The 24091-nt window shown below is 44.1% G+C and overlaps 1 protein-coding gene across 2 annotated transcripts in view; it reads right to left on the bottom strand.

Annotated features, from left to right (window-relative positions):
- DNAH9 (dynein axonemal heavy chain 9) overlaps window positions 1-24091 on the bottom strand; it is a 370372-nt gene that overhangs the window by 56615 nt on the left and 289666 nt on the right. For both annotated transcript variants that reach the window (XR_009211125.1, XM_032140114.2), the window contains 2 exons: window positions 18969-19162; window positions 16069-16217 (listed from right to left, as the gene is read on the bottom strand). Coding sequence is in view for 1 of the 2 variants with exons in the window: in XM_032140114.2 (XP_031996005.1) it covers window positions 16069-16217; window positions 18969-19162 (343 nt within the window). In the remaining variant the exon portion in view is untranslated. The remainder of the gene's footprint in view (window positions 1-16068; window positions 16218-18968; window positions 19163-24091) is intronic.

The following is a 24091-nucleotide window of genomic DNA, read 5'->3' as shown; positions in this document are numbered from 1 at the left end:
CTGGGATCGGTCTGCATTAATCTGGGCTTGAGGCATGACAATGAGGCGGAGAAGAAAGAAACAGATCTTGGAAACATTGAGAAGGGGAAAAATGGATGGGATTCTCACTGACTGAACACTCAGCCAAAGGTGGCCACATCCCATGTGAGCCTCATGGGTGCGGAGGTAACCTTGCCAGGTCTTTCCCTTTGCAGCTGTGAGGCTCTCACATGGCTTATTGGGCCTTGAGCAAGTCCCTCCAGTTTCTCAGGATTTCACCTTCAGATTGTTCTATGCTGGTACTTCCATGCCTCCACCCCTACTGCCTGTGACTCATCTCTCCTTTTCTGACTTTCCTTCCAGCTCTACATATGGTGGTGTCACCTGGAACTGTGCCCCACTGTCAACCTCTTTTAACATCTTTACAGTGTGCCTCACCGACCTCTAGTTTCTCTGAGGACATCGCAACTCCTACAGTCCTCTCCCTAGTTCCATACCCCTATGGCGTTGGCGTTGGAAGGGGAACATTTTTTCTAGTGTTTTCTTGCTACTTGGAGGCTATTTCTTCTCCGCCTTCATAAAAAAGAAAAAAAAAACCCTTTTTTTCTTTTCTTTTTTTTTTTCACCCAGGCTGGAGTGCAGTGGCAGAATCTCACCTCACTACAACCTCCACCTCCCAGATTCAAGCGATTCTCCTGCCTCAACCTCCCGAGTAGCTGGGATTACACCCAGGCTGGAGTGCAGTGGCACGATCTCACCTCACTGCAGCCTCCACCTTCCAGATTCAAGCGATCTTCCTGCCTCAGCCTCCCGAGTAGCTGGGATTACAGGTGTCCACCACCACGCCTGGCTAATTTTTGTATTTTTAGCAGAGACAAGGTTTCACCATGTTGGCCAGGCTGGTCTCAAACTCCTGACCTCAAGTGATCCACCCACCTCGGCCTCCCAAAGTGCTGGGATTATAGGCATGAGCCACTGTGCCCAGCCAAAAACCCCTTTCTCACTGAAAGCACATGTCATCTGGTTTTATTATTTGCTAACTTTTATGTTCTCTGCCTTCTACCAACTTTTCAGTGAGTCTCATTTGTATTAGGGGCTTTGGAACTTGGTTCCTGTTTCATCATCATCTTGGTAAACTCTAATGTCACTATGGATGACTCAGACAACACCCAGCCTCATGTTTCCTCATCTTTCTTTCTTTTTTTTTTTTTGAGATGGAGTCTTGTTCTATCACCCAGGCTGGAGTGCAATGGCGTGATCTCAGCTCACTGCAACCTCCGCCTCCCAGGTTCAAGCGATTCTCCTGCCTCAGCCTCCCGAGTAGCTGGGATTACAGGCGACCGCCACCACGCCTGGCTCATTTGTGTATTTTTACTAGAGACGGGGTCTCACCATGTTGGCCAGGCTGATCTCGAACTCCTGACCTCAGGTGATCCACCTGCCTCAGCCTCCCAAAGTGCTGGGATTACAGACGTGAGCCACCGCGCCTGGCCTCATCTTCTTCATCTTGAAAGAACTTAACTCCAGCCATAATCCCAGAACTTTTGGAGGCTGAGGCGGGCGGATCGCCTGAGGTCAGGAGTTTGAGGCCAGCCTGACCAACATGGAGAAACCCCATTTCTACTAAAAATACAAAATTAGCCAGGCGTGGTGGCCCATGCCTGTAATCTCAGTCACTCAGGGGGCTGAGGCAGGAGAATCGCTTGAACCTGGGAGGCAGAGGTTGTGGTGAGCTGAGATTGCGCCATTGCACTCCAGCCTGGGCGACGAGCGAAACTCCATCTCAAAAAAAAAAAAAAAAAGAAGGAACTTAACTCCATTTCATTTCTGCTGCTGACTCCCAGTGGCCACACCCAGGGCTCTCCCATCATGGTTATCTGTCCTGTGTCTGAAACATGATTCTTCCATGTCCACTCATGAATTTCACTTCCTAATTCCTAGATTTTTTACCTTCTTATTTCTTCCCCATCTATTTTTCTACTTCAGTGAAATGTTGCGTCCTTTGGTCCCTTCTTTTTTTCTAATTTCACCTTTACCTCCTCTTATTTTAATATGGACCCAATCATCCTTAATTTGAGCCCAAATCCTCAACTCCATTGCCTCCTTCTACTTCCGCACTTACTACTCAACTTTCTAAGACCCCAACTCTGAGTTTAAGTATTAATAAAAAGAATAATTCACATGTTTGGTGAATTGGCACCATCACAAGCTTGTGATTCTCAATTTCGAAGCGATTTGGTACTCTTTCAATGTGTCCAGAAGCCGGCTATGTTACCCATTTCCCTCTGTCATTATGTCTCCTAATGGATCCCCTCCCCGCCTTTTTTTTCTTTTTCTTTGAGATGGAGTCTCACTCTGTCGCCCAGGCTGGAATGCAGTGGCACGATCTCGGCTCACTGCAAGCTCTACCTCCTGGGTTCGTGCCATTCTCCTGCCTCAGCCTCCCAAGTAGCTGGGACTACAGGCGCTCGCCACCACACCCGGCTAATTTTTTGTATTTTTAGTAGAGATGGAGTTTCACCGTGTTAGCCAGGATGGTCTCGATCTCCTGACCTTGTGATCTGCTTGCCTCGGTCTCCCAAAGTGCTAGGATTACAGGCGTGAACCACTGCGCCCTGCCATGGACCCCTCTTCTTATGCTCAGCAGTTTGCTCTACTGTCTTAATTCCCTGAAAAAACATGCCCTCTGGTGGACACGCCTCCATTTACTGCCATTTTGTCTGCATCTCTGTACACTGCCCTCTCAATGAAAAAGATGTCCTCGGCCGGGCGCGGTGGCTCAAGCCTGTAATCCCAGCACTTTGGGAGGCCGTGGCGGGCGGATCATGAGGTCAGGAGATCGAGACCATCCTGGCTAACACGGTGAAACCCCGTCTCTACTAAAAATACAAAAAATTAGCCGGGCGTGGTGGCGGGCACCTGTAATCCCAGCTACTCAGGAGGCTGAGGCAGGAGAATGGCGTGAACCCGGGAGGCAGAGCTTGCAGTGAGCCGAGATTGCGCCACTGCACTCCAGCCTGGGTGACAGAGCGAGACTCCGTCTCAAAAAAAAAAAAAAAAAAAAAAAATTAAACAAATATGAAAAGAGATGGGATTTAAATGACAGATAAAGTGACAGGCAGGAAGGGAGGAGGACATCTTTTTCTGTTTTTTTTTTTTTTTTATCATGAGGTCTGGAGCTGTAGACCATCCTGGCTAACACGGTGAAACTCCGTCTCTACTAAAAATACAAAAAATTAGCCGGGTGTGGTGGCGAGCGCCTGTAGTCCCAGCTACTTGGGAGGCTGAGGCAGGAGAATGGCACCAAGCGAGGAAGAGCTGGCAGCAGGCAGACATTGCCCCCCCCCCCCCCACCCGGGGGGAGAAAGCAAGACCCCGTCTCAAAAAAAAAAAAAAAAAAAGAAAAAGATGTCCTCCTCCCTTCCTGCCTGTCACTTTATCTGTCATTTAAATCCCATCTCTTTTCATATCTTTTTAAAAATTATTATTATTTTATTTTTTGAGATGGAGTTTCTCTCTTGTCACCCAGGCTGTAGTGCAGTAGCATGATCTCAGCTCACTGCAACCTCCTTCTCCTGGGTTCAAGTGATTTTCCTGTGTCAGCCTCCCAAGTAGCTCGGATTACAGGCATGTGCCACCACTCCTGGCTAATTTTTGTATTTTTAGTAGAGATGGGATTTCACCATGTTGGCTAGACTGGTCTCGGACTCCCGACCTCAGGTGATCCGCGTGCCCTGGCCTCCCAAAGTGCTGGGATTACAGCATGAGCCACTGCCCCTGGCCCTCTTTTTGTATCTTTAACCTTTGTCTCTATTCACTCTTCTGCTCCCCAGCATATGCACAAATCAGTTTTGCTCATCACAAAAAAACAATACTCCGTGAATCCTGAATCCTCTCTCTAAAGACTGTACTTGCCTCAGCTTATCTATCTTTTACTTGCCTTTTAAAGAAAAGAGGGCTGGGTGTGGTGGCTCATGCCTATAATCCCAGCACTTTGGGAGGTTGAGGTGGGCAGGTTGCTTGAGCTCAGGAGTTCAAGACCAGCCTGGGCAACACAGTGAGACCCCATCTCTACTAAAAATACAAAAAATTAGCCAGGCATAGTGGCATATGCATATAGTCCAGCTACTCGGGAGGCTGAGGCAGGAGGATCGCTTGAGCCTGGGAGGTAGAGGTTGCAGTGAGCCAAGAGCACCACTGCACTCCAGCCTGGGCAACACAGTGAGATCCTATCTCAAAAACAAAAAACAAAAAAACCAACCAAATACAAGAAAACAGAATGGGGCCAGGAACAATGAAAACGAGACCCAAAGCAAAGTTTCGATAATCTGGCTGCAAAGACACGGAATGGAAAACTGTTTCTTTGAACATATCTGGTAGCAGGCCTACAAAAATCTCAGAACGCTGGAGAGAAAAGGAGACAGTAGAAGGCAAAGGCGGGATACACAGCTTCTTTCTGATCAGAAAATGGAAAGACAGAACTCATTTTGTTAAAGCCAGGTAATTGAGCAAAGAAGGATGGAGACCAAGCAAAATCACACTGCAGACAAGTGAAAGAAGGACCAGAGAAAATGCTGGCGTCAGGGCAGGAAGGGGAGGGCCAAGGAGGAGACTGTTCTTTGAGAGGATGTGACAAAACGACGTGAAGGAAGGGCAAACTGAGCTGCCCCAAAGAACAGACGCACCATCATCATCGTAACGCTGTGCAATGCTACTGTATTCTCAGCTTTTCAAAACCTTTTCACATCTGAGATTTTGTTTTTATCTTCACAGTAACCCAAGGAGGCAGGTATCATGGGTGACTGAGAACAAGGGGGAAGTAGATGAAGCAAAAGCAGAAATAAACAAGCAAATAAGGAAGTGTGGCTCCCTTAGGGAAAAAGATGATGAGAAAAGAGAGGAGAGTACAGTGAAAGCTCTGTTAAAGGCTTAATCAGAGAAGGCAAGAAGGAAAGCAGTGAGGGTGGATGGTGGTGGCTTTCCTGTTAAAATAGAGGCCAGCCGGGCGTGGTGGCTCATGCCTGTAATCCCAGCACTTTGGGAGGCTGAGGTGGGTGGATCACCTGAGGTCAGGAGTCCCAGACCAGCCTGGCCAACATGGTGAAACCCCGTCTCTACTAAAAATACACAAATTAGCCGGGCATGATGGCAGGCGCCAGTAATCCCAGCTACTCGGGAGGCTGAGGCAGGAGAATCGGTTGAACCCGGGAGGTGGAGGTTGCAGTGAGCTGAGATCATGCCATTGCACTCCAGCCTGGGTGACAAGAGCAAAACTCTGTCTCAAAAAAACAAAAAGACAGAAAAAAAGAAAACAGAGGCCAAGAAGAGTGGATGGAATTGCCCCCTCCCCACTCCATCCCCGCTTTTCCTCCTCTCTTCTTTCTCCACTTTCCTTTTCTTCCCCTCCTCCTCCTTCACAATTGTTGAGGAAGGAAAATCCTGGAGGAGACTGAGTGCCACAAAAGTGCCTACAAATTATAGATTCCTAATCAAGGGAATTATTAATTATTAATTGGTCAATGGATAAACTTCAGGGGCTGAAGAAATGCTCAAAATCGTATACAGAATGTTGCGTGTCTGTGGGTATGTGCATTTTTTTGGGGGTGGAGGAAGGACAAAGGAACAAATCTTGAATCTGAATATAGGGGTTTTAAAACTCTACTCGATATTAAGAACTGCCTTGTTGAAGCAAAAGAATACATAAATGAAGGAGTAAAGAACTTAAATCAAATACCCAAAGAGGGGAAATGATTCCAAGCCTTTTAAGAGTCTAAATGGAGGAAGACAGTGAACTGTGTGATACACAGACTCTGCACAAGCAATAAAACAGTAAGTTTACTTAATAAGCTGGGGCTTGGGGACATGGGGAAAGTGTTTAGATCAGCCATGTGGATTCCAGACTTGAGACTAGGAGCGCATCAGGCAAGCTGATTAGATTCAAGATGTGGGAAATGTGGATGTCACCAGAATATATGTCTTAAATGGGTGAATTAGAAAATAAATCAAAGCACCAAGAAGGCAGGGAGGAAGGAAGAGAGAGAGAGGCACAGGTGCCTAAGTAATCTCTAGTTGATGAACAGCAATATTGCTTCTGGTAAGAAAATATCCATTAAGATTAAGCCAAGGGCAGGGCTGAGATAACGTATTCTATGACAAACAACCCATATAGGTCAGGGAGGGGTCAGTTTGCCTGAGATGACAGGATGCTGCAAACTACGTGATGGAGTAGTTGGAGGTCAATTGGCTAAGAACAATAGGAAATTGCTCATAAACAGGGTATATGAAAGCTTCCAAAGGGGAAAATACTGAATAAAAATGAGGAAACTAAATTTATCTGTATAAAAGGAACAAAGCCTCCAGGGAACAGAAAGAACACAGACTATAAAGTGTGAAAGTCAGGAATAACTTAGCTCTGATAACAGTTCTGCTAACGTTAATTCATTCGTTTGTTAGTTCATTCAACAATACTTCTCCGTGCTAGTTACGCTATTAGGCAGTGGTAAAAAATGAACAAGATGACATGGTCATCAAGGATGTCAGTGACAAGCAGGTAGGCAAAACGTAAGTTACAATTATGACAGAATGATTAAATTAAAATTGTATTAAATGCTCTGAAGCAAATATATAGAGTCCTGTAAGAATCTCTAGTTGGGAATCAAATGGTCTTCCAGGGAGGCCAGAAATGGCTGGTAATTTGAAGGATGAGTAGGCACTGGATGGCTGAAAATATTTCAGATAAAAGGAACAATTTGTGCCAATGTCCTAGGTTAGGAAGGCTCATGGTGTGACAGGATCTAAAAGCTGGACAGAAAAGCCATGCCATGCAGGCCACACAGGTCATGTTAATATTGGACTATACCAATGGGAAGTCACTGGAAAGTTTTTTTGTTTTGTTTTGTTTGTTTGTGTATGTTTGTTTTTGAGATAGAGTCTCGCTGTGTCACCAGGTTGAAGTGCAGTGGCACGATCTCGGTTCACTGCAACCTCCGTCTCCAGGTTCAAGTGAGTCTCCTGCCTCAGCCTCCCAAGTAGCTGGGACTACAGGCGCGCACCATCATGCCCGGCTAATTTTTGTAGTTTTAGTAGAGATGGGGTTTCAGCATATTGGACAGGTTGGTATCGATCTCTTGACCTTATGATCCGCCCGCCTCGGCCTCCCAAAGTGCTGAGATTACAGGCGTGAGCCACTGTGCCCAGCCGGGAAGTCGCTAGAGAGTTTTAAGTAGAAGAGTGATACAATCACATTTGAGATTTAGCAACATGACTCTGGCTGCAGAATGGCAAGGGTTTGCAGAGGGAGAAGAGTGGAGATGAGCTAGGAGGCTAGTGTAATAGGCCAGGTGAAAGACTACGGTGATTCAGACTAGGATGGTAATCATGAAAATAGAGACAATTAGATGGATTTGAAGCATATTTAGGAGGTGGAATCAATAGAACTAAATGTGGTGTGGGTGGTGGAAGAGGTGTCTAGGATGATTGACACCCAGGTTTCTGGCATGAGAAACTTGGTAAATGGTGGTGGCATTTACTAAATATAACAGAAAAATTTTTAGAGCTCAAAAGTTTTAGTGACTCTTCCACTTGAAACGACAGGCTGACTGCTCAGCAGATGAATGAAAAGGACCCACAACTAGGCACGGCTTATGAAATTTCAGAACACAAGGTAGAGAGATTATTCTAAAGTTTTCAGGGAATAAAAACAGGTCACCAACAAAGAAACAAAGAAAGAATATAATTTCACTGGCATATGATATCTCATGAACAAAACTGGCTTCTAGAAGATAATAGAATCATGTATCCGAAGTTCTGATAAAAACCAATGTGGACCTTGAAAAACTATCAAACTACTATATAAGCAAAACTGAGGCATTTTTAGACACCCAAGGATTCCGAATTTTTACTTCTCATGAGTCTTTTCTGATAATTTATGCGGCAAAGTAAGGATGAAAAATTGAAAATAAAAGACATGGGATATAAAGACAGTAGAACTAATTTAGAATATAAAGAAAATAGGTCCCAGGATGATAGCTTCCTAGAAGGCCGAAATACAATTTATTTATATTAGAAGAAGATGTCAGTGAGCTCCAGGAAGAGTATCTTCAAGAAGAATAAAGTGCAGTCTTTCAATATAGAGAATGAATAAAAAGGTAGTGACAATGATAAGTGAGGCATTTACTTCTTCTCCCGAGATAAATAAAAGGCAACTTGCAACTCCAAAGAAAACTAAAAGCTACAAAAATTATCATCATCTGTAAAGCAAACTGAAATTTGACATGTTTTGAACCTCTGTGCTAAGAACATTCTTCTTTTAGAGACCCCCTAAAGATTATGACATTTGATCAAAAAGAAGGAAGTGTAATCTTAGACATTACTTGCCTTTGCAGTGAATAATATATTTACATATATTTGGATATATGTGCTGTTTATTGGCTTTCAACTTAAAAATTAACCCATAAACTAGGCATGCATGAAATTAATGATAGTAACAGAGTAGAATGAATATGCATTCATTCTTGACTATGCAAAAATAAAGACATAGCTGACACAAGATGAGAAATGGAAGCTGTAGCTTACCTAGAAAGAAGTCAAAAGAATTATCTAAAACTTGTGGAATAGGAAATTGTTTCTCTTTTTCTTTTTCTTTTTTTTTTTTTTTGAGACGGAGTCTCACTCTGTCGCCTAGGCTGGAGTGCAGTGGCGTGATCTTGGCTTACTGCAAGCTCCACCTCCCAGGTTCATGCCATTCTCCTGCCTCAGCCTCCCAAGTAGCTGGGACTATAGGCGCCTGCCACCATGCCAGGCTAATTTTTTGTATTTTTAGTAGAGATGGGGTTTCACCGTGTCAGCCAGGATGGTCTCAGTCTCCTGACCTCATGATCCACTCGCCTTGGCCTCCCAAAGTGATGGGATTACAGGTGTGAGCCACCATGCCTGGCCAAGAAATTGTTTTTCTAACAGCATTTAGTTATAATATATCCAATAGATGATCTAAACACTTTAATATAGATATCAAAATTAAGGAGGTGTTTATCAACAAGTTATATAACTTAGATGAAATGGACAAAGTCCTAAAAAGAAATAAATTATGGTAACTGACTCAAAGAGAAATAAAAACTTTGAGTAAATATATAACTAGCAAATATAAATTGAACTAATAATTTTAAAACTTCTTACTCAAAAAAAATCAGGCCCAGATGCCTTCATCCCTGAATTCTACCAAACATTCATGAGAATACTAATACTTTACAAAATCTTTTTTTTTTTTTTTTTTTTTTTGAGACAGTGTCTCACTTTGTCACCCAGGCTGGAGTGCAGTGGTGTGATCTTGGCTCACTGCAACCTCCACCTCCCAGGTTCAAGCAATTCTCCTGCCTCAGCCTCCCAAGCAGCTGGGATTACAGGCATGTGCCGCCATGCCCAGCTAATTTTTGTGTTTTTAGTAGAGATGGGGTTTCACCATGTTGACTAGGCTGGTCTTGAATTCCTGACCTCAGGTGATCCACCCACTTCAGCCTCCCAAAGTGCTAGGATTACAGGTGTGAGCCACGGTGCGTGGCCTACAAAATCTTTAAAAAAAAAATAAAAGCACAGGGAATACTTTCCAACTAATTCTGATGTATAGATTATTAGCATTATTCTGATACCGAAAACAGAAAAGGACTTTGCAAAGAAAGAAAACAACAGGTCAATACACCTTGTGAATATACATGTAAATATTCTCAACAAAATGTTAGCAAATTGAATCCAGTAATACATAAAAAGAATTATACACTAGAACTGATTGAGATCCTAGGAATGCAAGGTTGGTTTAACTTCTAAAAATCAATAATATAATATACAATATTAATAGAATAAAGAAACAACTATCTTATTACTACAATATATGCAGAAAAAGCATTTGATAAAACCCAACAACTTCTCACAATAAAACAGAACTCAACAAACTAGGAATAAAACTTTCTCAATCCAATAAAGGACAGCTACAAAAAATCCACTGCTAACATCATACTTAATGATGAAAACTGATTTTTTTCCTCTTATATCAGAAACAAGACAAGGATGTCTGAACTTGCTATTTCTACTTAACAGTGTACTGGAAATTCTAGCCAGGGTAATTAGGCAAAAAGAAATAAGAACATATAAGGATAGCACGTTGGGAGGCTGAGGCAGGCAGATCACAAAGTCAAGAGATCGAGACCATCCTGCCAACATGGTGAAACCCCATCTGTACTAAAAAAATACAAAAATTAACTGGGCATGGTGGCACGTGCCTGTAGTTCCAGCTATTCGGGAGGCTGAGGCAGGAGAATTGCTTGAACCTGGGAGGCAGAGGTTGCAGTGAGCCAAGATCGTGCCACTGCACTCCAGCCTGGTGACAGAGCGAGACTCCATCTCAAAAAAAAATAAATAAATAAAAATTTAAAAAAAGGAACATATAAGGATAAGGATAAAACAGGAAGAAACATAAATATCTGAATTTGCAGATAACATGGTCTTGTATCTGGAAAATCCTAAGAAATTCACTAAAAGGAATTATTAGAACTAACAAGAAAGTTCAGCAAGTTTGAAGAAGATCAGTATGTAAAGAGAAACTGAAATTAAGGAAACAGTTCCATTTACAACAGAATCTAAAAGAAAAAAGTCTTGGGAATACATTTAATAAAAGAAAAGCAATCACACTAAAAACAACAAAACATAGTTAAAAGAACTTAAAGAAAGCTAAATAAATGGCAAGACAATCCATGTTCACTGGTCAGACTTACATTGTGAAGATGGTAACACTCTCTAAATTTATCTACATATTCAATGCAGTCCTTACTGAAATTCAAGCTACATTTATTATTTTTTGCAGAAATGTATAAGCTAATCCTAAAATTATATGAAAACATAAGATGACAGCAAGAATGAGGAAAACAAAACAGAATTTATAAGGAACTCTTATAACTCAACAATAAAAAGACAAGTAACCTAATTTTAAAAACGGGATTAGAATAGACATTTCTCCAAATAAGATGGAGAAATGCCCAAGAGGTACATAAAAAGGACACTTACCATCATTTGGGAAATGCAAATCCAAACCACAGTGAGCTACCACTGCATACCCACTATGGTGGCTCTAATCATTAGATGGATAATAAGTGTTGGTGAAGACCTGTGGAAACTGGAATTTGCATATTGCTGTTGGGATTGTGAAATGGTGCATCTGTTTTGGAAAACAGTCTGGCAGTTCCTTAGAGTTAAATATAAAGTTACCACCTGACCCAGCAATTCTACTCCCAGGTATATACTCAAGAGAATTGAACCTTATGTTCACACAAAAACTTGTACATGAATGTTCATAGAAGCATCATTTATAGCAGCTAAAAGATGAAATAGCCCAAATGTCCATCAACAGATGAATAGAGAGATAAAATGTGATTCAGCTATACAATGGAATATTACCCATCCATAAGAAAGAATGTAGTTCTGATACATGCTACTACATGGTTGAACCTTGAAAATATTATGCTAAATGAAAGAAGCTCATCACAAGAGAGCACATTGTATATGATTTCATTTATATGAAATGTCCAGAACAGGCAAATATTTAGAGACAGAAAGTAAACTGATGGCTGACTAGGCCTGGGGACGTGATGAGATGCCATGAAAAGTGATTGCTAGTGGATGTAGGGTTTTGAAACAAGAGTTTCAAAAATTAGCATATGGTGATGGTCACATAGCCTTATGAATATCCTAAAATGGTTTGAATTGCACACTTTAAATGGGTGAATTGTATGGTTTGTGAATTATATCTCAGTGCAGCTGCTGAAAAATTTGGGAGCACGAGGAGAGCTTTGGTGGGCAGCAGCGTGTCTCATCTGTACCTGTGGGATGTTCATTGATGGAGGAGTCTGGATGATGTCACGGAGGGGCAAATGCCACTGAAAGATTTTTATTCCTTACATTTCCTGAGAGCAGGGGATGCACCATACGTGCAAAGCCACATGGGGGAGCACCAGGCTGGTCAGGAGGCAGGAAGGAGCAAGGGGAAATCGTAGGCCAGGGTCTTTATTGGGGTTTTCCCTGAGAAACACAAAGCAAGGCAGGGGAGACAGTTCAAGACTGGCTAATTTGAGTAACTCTCGTGGTTCGGGGGCATAGGGACTGTCCTTACCAGTCTGGTACCTGGCTCTGGGTTGATTTAGGCCAGTGGGGATGTTGGCTTGGTGTGTGGGTTAAAGGGGATGAACGGGAGTGTGGACTCTGGATGGTTATTTTGCTTATTTTGCTTACACAAGGCATATTCCCAGGTGAGCCTTTTGTGATCTCTAAGAACTGGCTAGCTTTGGCAGCAGCAGTCTCTCCAATCAGTGAGGCCACAAATGCCAGAGCATCAAGACTACAGTTAACAATAACATATGATATAGTTTCAAGTAGCTAGAAGGTGGATATGGAATGTTCCCAACACAAGGAAATGATTAAATGTTTGAGTTGGTGGATATGCTAATGTATGGAGCATAAGTAATTCCATCTTAGCAAAAGACTCCATCTTACATTTTAAAAGGCATCGTACCAACAGGGACCAGACGTTTGCCTAATCAGTAGAGACTGCATCCAACCAGATAAGGACATAACCGGGCACACTTTCCCACTATCAGTCCTCACCAGAGGACTTCACTGGCTCAAAACAGCCATCTTGACAGACACTGGTCTTGCTGTTAATTGTGATAAACACCCGGCATCCGCAAAGGCTCTGCCCACATCAAAGACTCCTCCTTGTGGTTTGTTAAAGGACTGCCCAGACCAGGACAGGAGATTCTTTTTGTCCACGTTGCTCCCCTCGGACTGTTTCATTAACCCATTTTCCTATCCCCTTTCTCTTGATGTTAGACGTTACTTCGTTTGATGTGGAATGTTTAATCTGTAACATTTATATTGATTTAGTATACCATTATGTATGGTTTGCAATATCGACTGACTTTTGGAATGGCTTGAGCCTGTGTGCCTACAGCTCTGACTACCAAGTAAATGGGAAATACTAAGAAGAATTACCTCCTTGGGAACTCCATAAAGCTTGTGGCTTTTATGATTGGAATAGCATCAGTAAAAGACGGATATTGTAGAAAGACACAAATGGACCTGGTTATTATGTCTGACTTTGTGCTGCTCAGTTACTAATCACCCTAATCTGACTACTATGTATTTTTTTTTTTTTTTTGAGGCAGAGTCTCGCTCCGTTCCCCCAGGCTGGAGGGCAGCGGCGCGATCTCGGGTCACTGCAACCTCCTCCTCCTGGGTTCAGGCCATTCTCCTGCCTCAGCCTCCTGAGTAGCTGGGACTACAGGCGCCTACCATGACGCCCAGCTAATTTTTTTTGTATTTTTAGTAGAGATGGGGTTTCACCGCGTTAGCCAGGATGGTCTCGATCTCCTGACCTTGTGATCCTCCCGCCTCAGCCTCCCAAAGTGCTGGGATTACAGGCGTGAGCCACTGCGCCTGGCCTGACTATGTATTACGTGAATGGAAACTTCACTATGTGTCTCATTGATATGTACAATTATTATTTGTCAATTAAAAAATTTGCTTTAGAAGAATATAGAAAAAGAGGGTACAGTCGACCCTTGAACAACACAGGTTTGAATTGTGTGGGTACACTTATACATGGATTTTTTTCAACCAAACTCAGATGAAAATACAGCAGTATTTGAGAGATGTGAAGCCTGCATATACGAATGGCAGGGCCGATGATGGGACTTGGATATGCAAGGACTGGAACAAATACCTCCCAGTCCCCGCCCTGTATATGTGGAGGGAAGACTGTACAGTTAATGCATTTGGCCCTGTGATGCCTCAGTGCCAAACAGACACATACGGAATCTAAGACCACACATATAGAACACAGTGGACGCTAAATCCTTGTTTTTCATATCAGGAATAGACACTTTATCTAAAACTGCTAAATACAAAAATGGTGATATAACGTTATTACTAGGAAATGAGAAGTAATTCTCAAAAGAACTAAATTCAGAAATGGACAAAAGCATAGGGCCTGGGAAGGGGGACTGGGTATCTGGAGGGCTGGAGCTGGGGGCTGTTGCTTTTCATTTTTAATTCTTCTCTATTACGGATTTTATTATGCACATCTTATTCGTTCTTTAGGGCCTAGTTAGCTTTATCTCTCTTCCCCTGAGGCACAAAGCCTATGCCGTTAGTTCTTTTCATTCCATAATCAATACTAGACTTGAAACCAAAAATAAAATCCTAAGCCTCCCAGCCATTCTGAATGGACCCCTTCTCTCAGCAAAGGACATTCCAAAGTTAACCTGAAAAACTAGTTCAGGCCATGATGGGAAGGGGGGTCAGACATGCCTCATTATACCCTGGGTTTTTTCTCTCTTTTGGAATTACTGATAGGACAGACTCTTTTTTTATATTTTTTGACATGGAGTTTCACTCTTGTTGCCCAGGCTGGAGTGCTGTAGTGTGGTCTTGGCTCACTGCAACCTCTGATTCCTGGGTTCAAGCGATTCTCCTGCCTCAGCCTCCTCAGTAGCTGGGATTACAGGCATGCACCACCACGCCCAGCTAATTTTGTATTTTTAGTAGAGATGGGGTTTCTACATGTTGGTCAGGCTGGTCTCGAACTCCTGACCTCAGGTGATCCACCTGCCTTGGCCTCCCAAAGTGTTGGGATTACAGGCGTGAGCTACCGCACCCAGCCAGGACAGACTCTTTAAGTCTGATAAGAAACGCTTACAATCTATTCTCTCTGAAGCCTGCTATGTGGAGGCTTCACTGCATGATAAAACCTTGGTTTCCACCACCCCTTATCGTTTTTGTTTTTTTTGGTTTTGCAGTTGGACATGCTGAATATTCTATTTTTGTTTCTTTAACTTTGTTTTAAGTTCAGGGGTACATGTGCAGGATGTGCAGGTTTGTTCCATAGGTAAACATGTGCCATGGTGGTTTGCAGCATAGGTCATCCCATCACCTCGGTATTAAGCCCAGCATCCATTAAGCTATTCCTCCTGATGCTCTTCCTCTGCCACCCCCTCAACAGGCCCCAGTGTGTGTTCTTCCCCTCCTTGTGCTCATGTGTGTTCATCACTCAGCTCCCACTTTAAGTGAGAACATTCGGTTTTCGGTTTTCTGTTCCTGCGTTAGTTAGTGGAGGATAATGGCTTCCAACTCCATTCATGTCCCTGAAAAGGACATGATCTTGTTCCTTTTTATGGCTGCATAGTATTCCATGGTATATATGTACCACATTTTCCTTTTCTTTTTTTGTTCGAGACAGAGTCTTGCTCTTGTCACCCAGGCTGGAGTGCAGTAGTGCAGTCTCGGCTCACTGCAACTTCTGCCTCTGAGGTTCAAGCGATTCTCCTGCCTCAGCCTCCCGAGTAGCTGGGATTACAGGCGCCTGCCACCATGCCCAGCTAAGTTTTGTGATTTTGGTAGAGATGGGGTTTCACCATGTTGGCCAGGCTGGTCTCGAACTCCTGACCTCAGGTGATCCACCTACCTCAGCCTCCCAAAGTGCTGGGATTACAGGTGTCAGCCACCGTGCCCGGCCATACCACATTTTCTTTATCCAGTCTATCATTAATGGGAATTTAGGTTGATTCCATGTCTTTACTATTGTGAATAGTGCTGCAGTGAACATATACATGCGTGTATCTTTATAATGTTAATAGAATAATTTCTATTCCTTTGGGTATATAATCAGTAATGGGATAGCTGCGTCAAATGGCATTTCTCCCTCTAGGTCTCTGAGGAATCGCCACACTGTGGGGCTTCGTGGAAGGATCATACTAGTATTTCGGAAAGATTGCTCTGGCTAAGATAAGGGGATGGATGAGGCAGAGTGGAGGGGACGAGGCCTCTTCATGAAACTGGGACTGTGAGTTCTGCCTTTTACAGCCCAGAGTGGCTCTTTCTCTCCCTGGTGGGTGATCTTCTGATTTTATTTCAGCAATGACCCTGACTTCTGTATGATTTGCAGTGTTGCATATTTGAAGGTTGAATCCAGAAAAGAGAAATCAATAGACCCCAAAAATGAAAGTGCACGGGGCAACTGCAGCCCTGGCTCCAAGAGGACGCCTTTCTCACCTTGCCTTTCTACATCCTTCAGTGGGTCCACTCCTGGAGACAGGATGAAAAACATGGGAGTGGCTGGTCCCGATTCTTCAAATGAGGTTGCAAAATCTAGGGCTCTTCCCACCACGTATTTGCTTCCTAACTTCTCTTCAACAAAATCCCTGCCAGAAAAAAAGCACATATAGATTTATACATATATAGCGGCCACAAAATGGTAACATTTGAGAAATGGAGGCCTATAGAAATGAAAGAACATGCTCAAGGTCATGGGCTAGGTAGTTATAGGGCTAGGACTGGCTCCAAGTTCACTGCTTATTAAGTCAACACACAACCTTGTGCTGCTAGTTGCCGAGCTGCTCACCTGGATCTGGGCTCCCTCTGAAGCCCCATCCAGGCAGGCCATCACTGACTCCCTTAGGGGAGCCTGGTGGCTTCTCACATTACCCCACCCATCAGGACACTGTTAGTGCCAGTGCCTTCAGAAAGCTGGTAAGTTAAATCCTCCATATGCTCTCTCCCTGCTATCTCCCACCCTTGCCCAAGATTTAAGGCCCTACAGTACGCTATTCTCTCTTTTTTTTTTTGAGATGGATTCTCACTCTGTCCCCACGCTAGTCTGCAGTGGCACAATATCAGCTCACTGCAACCTCTGCCTCCCGAGTTCAAGTGACTCCCCTGCCTCAGCCTCCCAAGTAGCTAGGACTACAGGCGCCTGCCACCACGCCCAGCTAATTTTTTTTTATATTTTAGCAGAGATGGGGTTTCACCATATTGGCCAGGATGGTCTCCATCTCCCGACCTCGTGATCCACCCGCTTCGGCTCTCAAAGTATTGGGATTGCAGGTGTGAGCCACCGCGCCCGGCCTATTCTCTCATGTTTTATTTTTCCCTCTCTTCTTTCATCTCACTCCACTTACCAGTGTTCCTGTCCAAAGTGTCACATTTTATGCTGAACAAACCTTCATAGCTATAACCACTTATCGGATGTCTGACCCAGCTCCTGGTCTTAACAGAGACTTGCACTCTTTCCCAGGAACACTATTTTCCCTGTAGCCTTCTCAACTGGGCTCATTCTCCGACGCCTGCCTTTGGATCAGCAAGTGGAATCAGGGTCCAGCTCACTGCCCACTACTGTTTTCAAGCCATTCCTTCCCCATTCTTTTTTTTTTTTTTTTTTTTTTTTGAGACGGAGTCTCGCTCTGTCGCCCAGGCTAGAGTGCAGTGGCGTGATCTCGGCTCACTGCAATCTCCGCCTCCTCCAGGTTCAAGCGATTCTCCTGCCTCAGCCTCTTGAGTAGCTGGGACTACAGGCGAGTGCCACTATGCCTAGCTAATTTTTGTATTATTAGTAGAGACGGGGTTTCACCATGTTGGCCAGGCTGGTCTCGAACTCCTGACCTCGTGATCCACCTCGGCCTGACAAAGTGCTGGGATTATAGGCATGAGCCACTGTGCCTGGCCCCCTCCCCACTCTTGTGGCTCCTCAGAGGCTCATTTCCCCTGGCTGTGTCACCACTGCCCCTGCACATCAATGTCATCTGTTCCCCGTCAGTCACTCTCCTCTTTCACTGACTTTTTCTCTTTCAGCCTGGGTGATGTCAACATCCATGTGGACAATCCTGTAGATTCTTAGTGACCTCAGCTCAAGTGATCTCTGTTTCTTCTCCCTTTAGCAACCTAATTATGTGGCCACACGCTCATCGCTGTCATTACTTGGAAACTTGTTAAATGTTAGGAAACATAAATGGGAACATCCCAGTCTTTGACCCAAGCTTTTTATCCTTAGCAATCTAACCTGACTTCACCTATTCTTTGCCTGTACTGGGGCCACTACGAATGGAGGAATTTCAGTATCTTGGCCTCCCTGGTATTTTTCCTTCTTTCTTTCTTTCTTTTTCTTTTTTTTTTTTTTTGAGATGGAGTCTCCCTCTGTTGCCCAGGCTGGAGTGCGGTGGTGCAATCTCGGTTCACTGCAACCTCTGCCTCCCAGGTTCAAGCAGTTCTCCTGTCTCAGCCTCCTGAGTAGCTGGGACTACAGGAATGCGCCACCACGCCCAGCTAATTTTTCTGTATTTTTAGTATAGACAGGGTTTCACCATGTTGGCCAGGCTGGTCTCAAACTCCTGACCTTAAGTGATCCGCCACCTCAGCCTCCCAAAGTGCTGGGATTACAGGCATGAGCTACCGTGCCTGGGCCCTCCCTGGTATTTTTCTATTATGCTCTTACTCTGATCACTCCTTTCCTATCCAGTATAGACTCCACAGCCTATAACTTCTTTTTTCTTTTAAAAATAACTTTATTGAAGTATAAGTGACATACCATAGGATTTTCCCCTTTTAAGTGTACTATTCAATAACTTTTAATAAATTTACCAAGTTGTACAGTCTTTACCATAACCCAGTTTTAGAACATTTACATCACACCAGTGAGATTCCTCATGGCTATGGCTATTTAATTTCCTTTTTTTTTTATTTTTTACTTTTTTTGAGATGAAGTCTCACTCTATCGCCCAGGCTGGAGTGTAGTGGCGCAATCTCGGGTCACTGCAACCTCTGCCTCCCGGGTTCAAGCAATTTCCTGTCTCAGCCTCCAGAGTAGCTGGGATTACAGGTGCCCGCCATCATGCCCAGCTAATTTTTGTATTTTTAGTAGAGACGGGATTTCACCATTTTGGCCAGGCTGGTCTTGAACTCCTGACCTTGTGATTCACCCACCTCGGCCTCCCAAAGTGCTGGGATTACAGGCGTGAGCCACCGGGCCTGGTCTGTTTAGTTAATTTCTATTCCCACCCTCTAGCTCCAGGAAACTACTATACACACATGGCTTTGGAGCTCAGCCCTGCTGGTCCAGTTGTCCTGAGGTTGCCCTTGCCCTGTGCCTATGCTGGGCCTTCCACCACCCTGTTTCCTACCGCAAAGCATAGGTCATCCGGTCGGGCCGCATGGCTCTCATCATGCAGAGGCGCTGCAGGGCTGTCTTGTTCTTCCACTCCTGTGGGAGCTTCTCTTTCTCAGGACATTCGGACTCCACAAACTTCTTCCAGCTCTTAGCAGATCCCTCTATGTCCCGATCCAGATTAGAGAATTCTTCCATTGATGAAAGTACCTGGGAAATTTCAGAGAATCTGAAATGCAGTTTCTCCAGAAAGCTGTCATTTGCATTGTGTTGGGGGATTGAGGGGCAAGATGGTCTTATCTACACAATTATGTCTCATTTATACTCTTGTCTAGAGCTTTGGATCATCCCCCAGGAAAAATCAAGAAAGAGGAAGAATTTTGGGCAGCTTAGCAAAGTGCCCCAATAATATGCAAGATTTAGCAAATAAAACGTTTGGGATATTATTAGCAGCAGAGACTGAGCCACACCAGCCTGTAGGTGTGTACATGGAAAAGAGGGACAAGAAGGGGCATTATGGTTATTCTGGTCATGAATCTTGGACACCTAAAGTTAGTGACTTCTCCCTTTCCTCCTCAAACTCACTCTGCCGCCAAACTCTGTCAATTCACCTCTCAAAATGTTTCTAGAATTATTCATGTACTCTGTGTTAATGCCAACTCTTAAAATGCCCATGGGTTGTCTATTTCTATAAGGATTCAGTCCAAATGCATAACTTGGTAGCCAGATCTCTTCATGTGGTGCCTCTCTTCAATCTGTCTAGTAAGTCATGTGTCCTCCTACTCTGTCCCACTCTGAGCATATCTGCCCCCAACCTTGGAAATGTGCCTGACTCATTCCCAACTCATTTCCTTGTTCATACTACTTCCACCATACATAAAGTCCTGTTTCCTTTTCTGCCACATTCCACTTCTTCCTTTTCTTGTGCTGGTCACGATTGTTATATGTTAAGGCTCTACAGGTTGTGAAAGACCAGTTCAAAACCTGCAACCTCCCTCAGGCCATCCTTCCTAATGTAGAACTTGTAGACCTCCCACCCTTTTGTAAACCAGTTAGAGCAAGCTTGTCCAACCCACGGCCCTTGGGCCGCATGCGGCTTAGGACAGCTTTGAAGGTGGTCCAATACAAATTCATAAACTTTCATGAAACATTATGAGTTTTTTGGTGACAGATATGTATTTTAGCTCATCAACTATCATTAGTGTTAGTGTGTTTTTTGTTGTTGTTTTGTTTTTTTTTGAGACGGAGTGTAGCTCTCTCTCTCAGGCTGGAGTGCAGTGACACAATCTTGGCTCACTGCAACCTCCACCTCCTGGATTCAAGCAATTCTCCTGTCTCAGCCTCCTCAGTAGCTGGGACTACAGGCGCGGACCACCACGCCTGGCTAATTTTTGTATTTTTAGTAGAGATGGGGTTTCACCATATTGGTCAGGCTGGTCTTGAACTCCTGACCTCAGGCGATCCACCCGCCTCGACCTCCCAAAGAGTTGGGATCACGGGTGTGAGCCACCGCACCTGGCCCCAGTGTTAGTGTGTTTTATGTGTGGTCCAAGACAATTCTTCTTCTTCCAGTGTGGCCTGGGGAAGCCAAAGATTGGACACCCCTGACTTAGAGCTACTTGCAGAGTTGACGTCTTTAATAAAGAGTTTGACTTCGTTTTTAGATGTTTGACTGCTGAGAGCTTTTAAACCTCATCCTTTCCTCTTCCCCTTCTGCCCTGGGCACTCTCTCTCTTGGTGCTGGAGGGAAGTTGTACCAGGCAAGCCCCTGCCCATGCACAGACACCCTCGCCCTGGCCCCACCCCCTAAGCATCATAATACCCAAAGCAGTCTCCTTTTCTGGCCCTCTCAAGCCATTTGCAGTCTGCTTGCGAGCTCCTCTGCTCTTCCTAGAAAACCACGTTATCTGAGTCATAAACTTTCTCATACCCTCTTAGTATGTATGTAGCATCATCAGTCTTGATGTTGGAACTGTATTTTGGGTGTGTGTGTAGGAGGTCTGTTCTATTTCTTTACAGTGCCCACATCAACATCACTCACTTAGATACTTAATTACCTGCAGTCCTGCCTTCATTACTCAACTGTGCCTGAATGCCTGGTTTCCCCAATGACGTGAAAAGCTAGACGAGACTGTGTGTCTAAAGCACCTACCACAGTGCCATGAGTTTTTAGGAACCCAATATAATCTTTTTATTTGAACTCGTTCATTCATTCATTCATTCTTTTGACGTTTATTCAATTCCTACTACCTGCCAGATACTGGGGAAGACAATAATAAAAAACAAAAAACACAAGCCTTTCAGGAGCCTGCAGTCCTAGCTTAGGGCAAAAGGAGATGAGGGAGGCCTTGGTAGGTATGTAGAATTCTGCTGGGCAGAGATGGAGGTAGAGTGAAGGAAAGGGATTTTTTTTTTTTTTTTTTTTGGTGGGGGAAGGATCAAGAAGAGCTAAAGCCTGGAGGAGGGAGAGTGTAGGGCCTGATAGGAAGCAGCGTGATTGCTGCAGAGGAGTCTTTTGCCTTACCACCGACAGGAAGAGCTGGAGAAGGACAGAGGCATGTGACCGGGGCTTGCAGAGGCTTTTGTCCCATGGAAATGAACACATGTCCTGGCTTTACATATTCCTTCACATGGGCTCTGTGGCTTCCCAGTTTCACCCTGATAACTTACAGCAGGGAATCATCCTCCAATGGTGCAGATAAGTCGTGTGGAGGTGGTGTGTGGAGTGGAGCAGGAGGCACCGGGGGACTGGAGTTCTGACCCCAGCACCACCACTTTTGAGCCAATGGACTTGGAGCCTGTTTTAAAACCCTTGTGAGTTTTTTTTCATTTGGAAAATGAGGCCAAGTCATGTGGTCTGCCATATCTCATACTGTTATGTAGATACAAATGCTTTGAAGGCTATAAAGCTCTCCCTTTTCCTTCCTGGGGGGCTCCTATGGCTATTGAATTGCAACTGCTGGTTTACTTGTCTGTTACTGCCACAAGACTGTGAGCTCCCTGCGGGCAAGAACTTTTGTGGGCCTCTTTGTACGGCTTAGACCCAGCAGGGTGCCTGGCACTTAGGAAATGCTCAGTTAATAAGATTTGACATCTGCCTGGCCAGCAGGAGGGCTCTTGACAGGCTGAGAAAGCTGCAGCTGCTGTAATTATTTCTCTCCGTGCTGAGGAGCTGACTTTCATCTTCTTCCAGGCAGCCACTCACCCCCTCTTCCCAGTTTGCATCATTATTAACCCTTCTGCAGTCCTGCAACCCCCTCTGGCGTCTCCACAAAACTGAGCAAATTACACTGTGATCAGCGCTCCCAGCTGCCAGGGCTGGATCTGAAACACACTTTCTTGAAGCTCTAGATTGAATACAATTGCAACATTTAATCTTCCAAATGAGGCAAAGGGATTTCTAGCCTTCTAATAAGCTAAATGGAAATGACTAATTAACCTAATTACTTTGGACTGTGTAGCAAAATACAACCAAGCTAAATTGGCAACCAGACTGGTAGTGAGGGGCCTTTTCAAAGGCTAACAAAGGCCTTCATCGCAGATGAGATTTTCTAATGAGCAACAGAGCATGCCCATTACCTGAAAGTTCTGCATTTGATAGGACCTAAAAAACCCTTACAAAGGATATTAATAAAAGCAGTATTTTATCACAAAGATTTCATTCATTACCTGCTTATTAGTTCTTCTGGGGAAACAAAGCAATCAGTCCTCATCATGAGATACAATGCTTAAAATTTTTTTTAAAAAAATAATGTCCTATTCAATTATACTTATTTTGTTTCTTTAGGCTAAAATCCAACCAAACACTTAAAAAGAGCATTCATCAAAGGCTTTGGCAATGAGTACTACATAACGCATTGTGTTTCACCTGCTCACATCCTGTGCTGTGCTTGAGTTTGATGGGTCTGGACTTCGCTGCTCTTCCTAACAAATTCACATAGAGAGACAAAGCTTCTCTAGTTGGCAAAAGCCTTTGAACAGCCAAATGAGCTTAGCCCACAAAACAAAACAAAAAAGCAAAGTGAAGCAAGGCAAAGCGAACCAAACAATCCATTTTGTGAAAAGAGGAATGAAACTAAATTGTACATAGCTTTTGGGTTGAGCTTTGTAAAATGAAAGCACTGAAGAGTGCTTGTGAATCATTTATTCCTTATGACTTTTGCTGCAGAGGGCTTTGTGGAGTAATATAAAGAGAGGCAACTGGACTTGGTCCAATTGCACAACTCACAGTTCCTGAAAGTTTTTCCTTCTTTGGACAAATTCTATGCGGTACAATCCATATCAACTACATCTAGACACCAGATAGCTGGGTGATTAATCATCATAATTGTTATGGGGTGAATTGTGTCTCCCCAAAGTATATATTGAAGAAATAACCTCCTGGACTTGTGAATGTGACCTTTTTTGGAAATAGGGTCTTTGTAGATGTAATCAAGTCACAGTGAAGTCACTAGTGTGGACCCTAATCTATTACGACTGGTGGCCTTACAAGAAGCGGAAAGGGCCGGGTGCGGCAGCTCACGCCTATAATCCCAGCACTTTGGGAGGCCGAGGCAGGCAGATCGTGAGGTCAAGAGATCGAGACCATCCTGGCCAACATGGTGAAACTCTATCTCTACTAAAAATACAAAAATTAGCTGGGTGTGGTGGCACACGCCTGTAATCCCAGCTACTTGGGAGGCTGAGGCAGGAGAATCGCTTGAACCCGGGAGGTGGAGGTTGCAGTGAGCGGAGATTTTGCCACTGCACTCCAGCCTGGCGACAGAGCGAGACTTCGTCTCAAAAAAATAAAAAAATAAAAAAAAGAAAGAAGTGGAAAGGCAGAGACTCACAGAGGAAAGACAGCCAGACAGCCATGTGAAGATGGAGACAGACCCTGGAGTTATGCTGCCACAAAGCAAAAGACACCAGGGGCTACCAGAAGCTGGAAGAGGCGAGGAAGCATCCTTCCCTAGAGCCTCTGGAGGGAGCACGGCCCCGCCGACACCTTAATTTCAGCTTTCAGCCTCCACGACTGTGAGAGAACAGATTTCTGTTGTTTTAAGCCACTCCATTTGTAGTACTTTCTTAGAACAGCTCTAGGAAACAAATACAGCAACCATAACCAATCAGCTTCCATTGGTTTAGCATTTACTCTGT

Source organism: Hylobates moloch, unplaced genomic scaffold, assembly GCF_009828535.3.
Source record: "Hylobates moloch isolate HMO894 unplaced genomic scaffold, HMol_V3 SCAFFOLD_19, whole genome shotgun sequence".
NCBI lineage: Eukaryota > Metazoa > Chordata > Mammalia > Primates > Hylobatidae > Hylobates > Hylobates moloch.
This window is presented reverse-complemented; position numbering and strand designations above follow the sequence as displayed.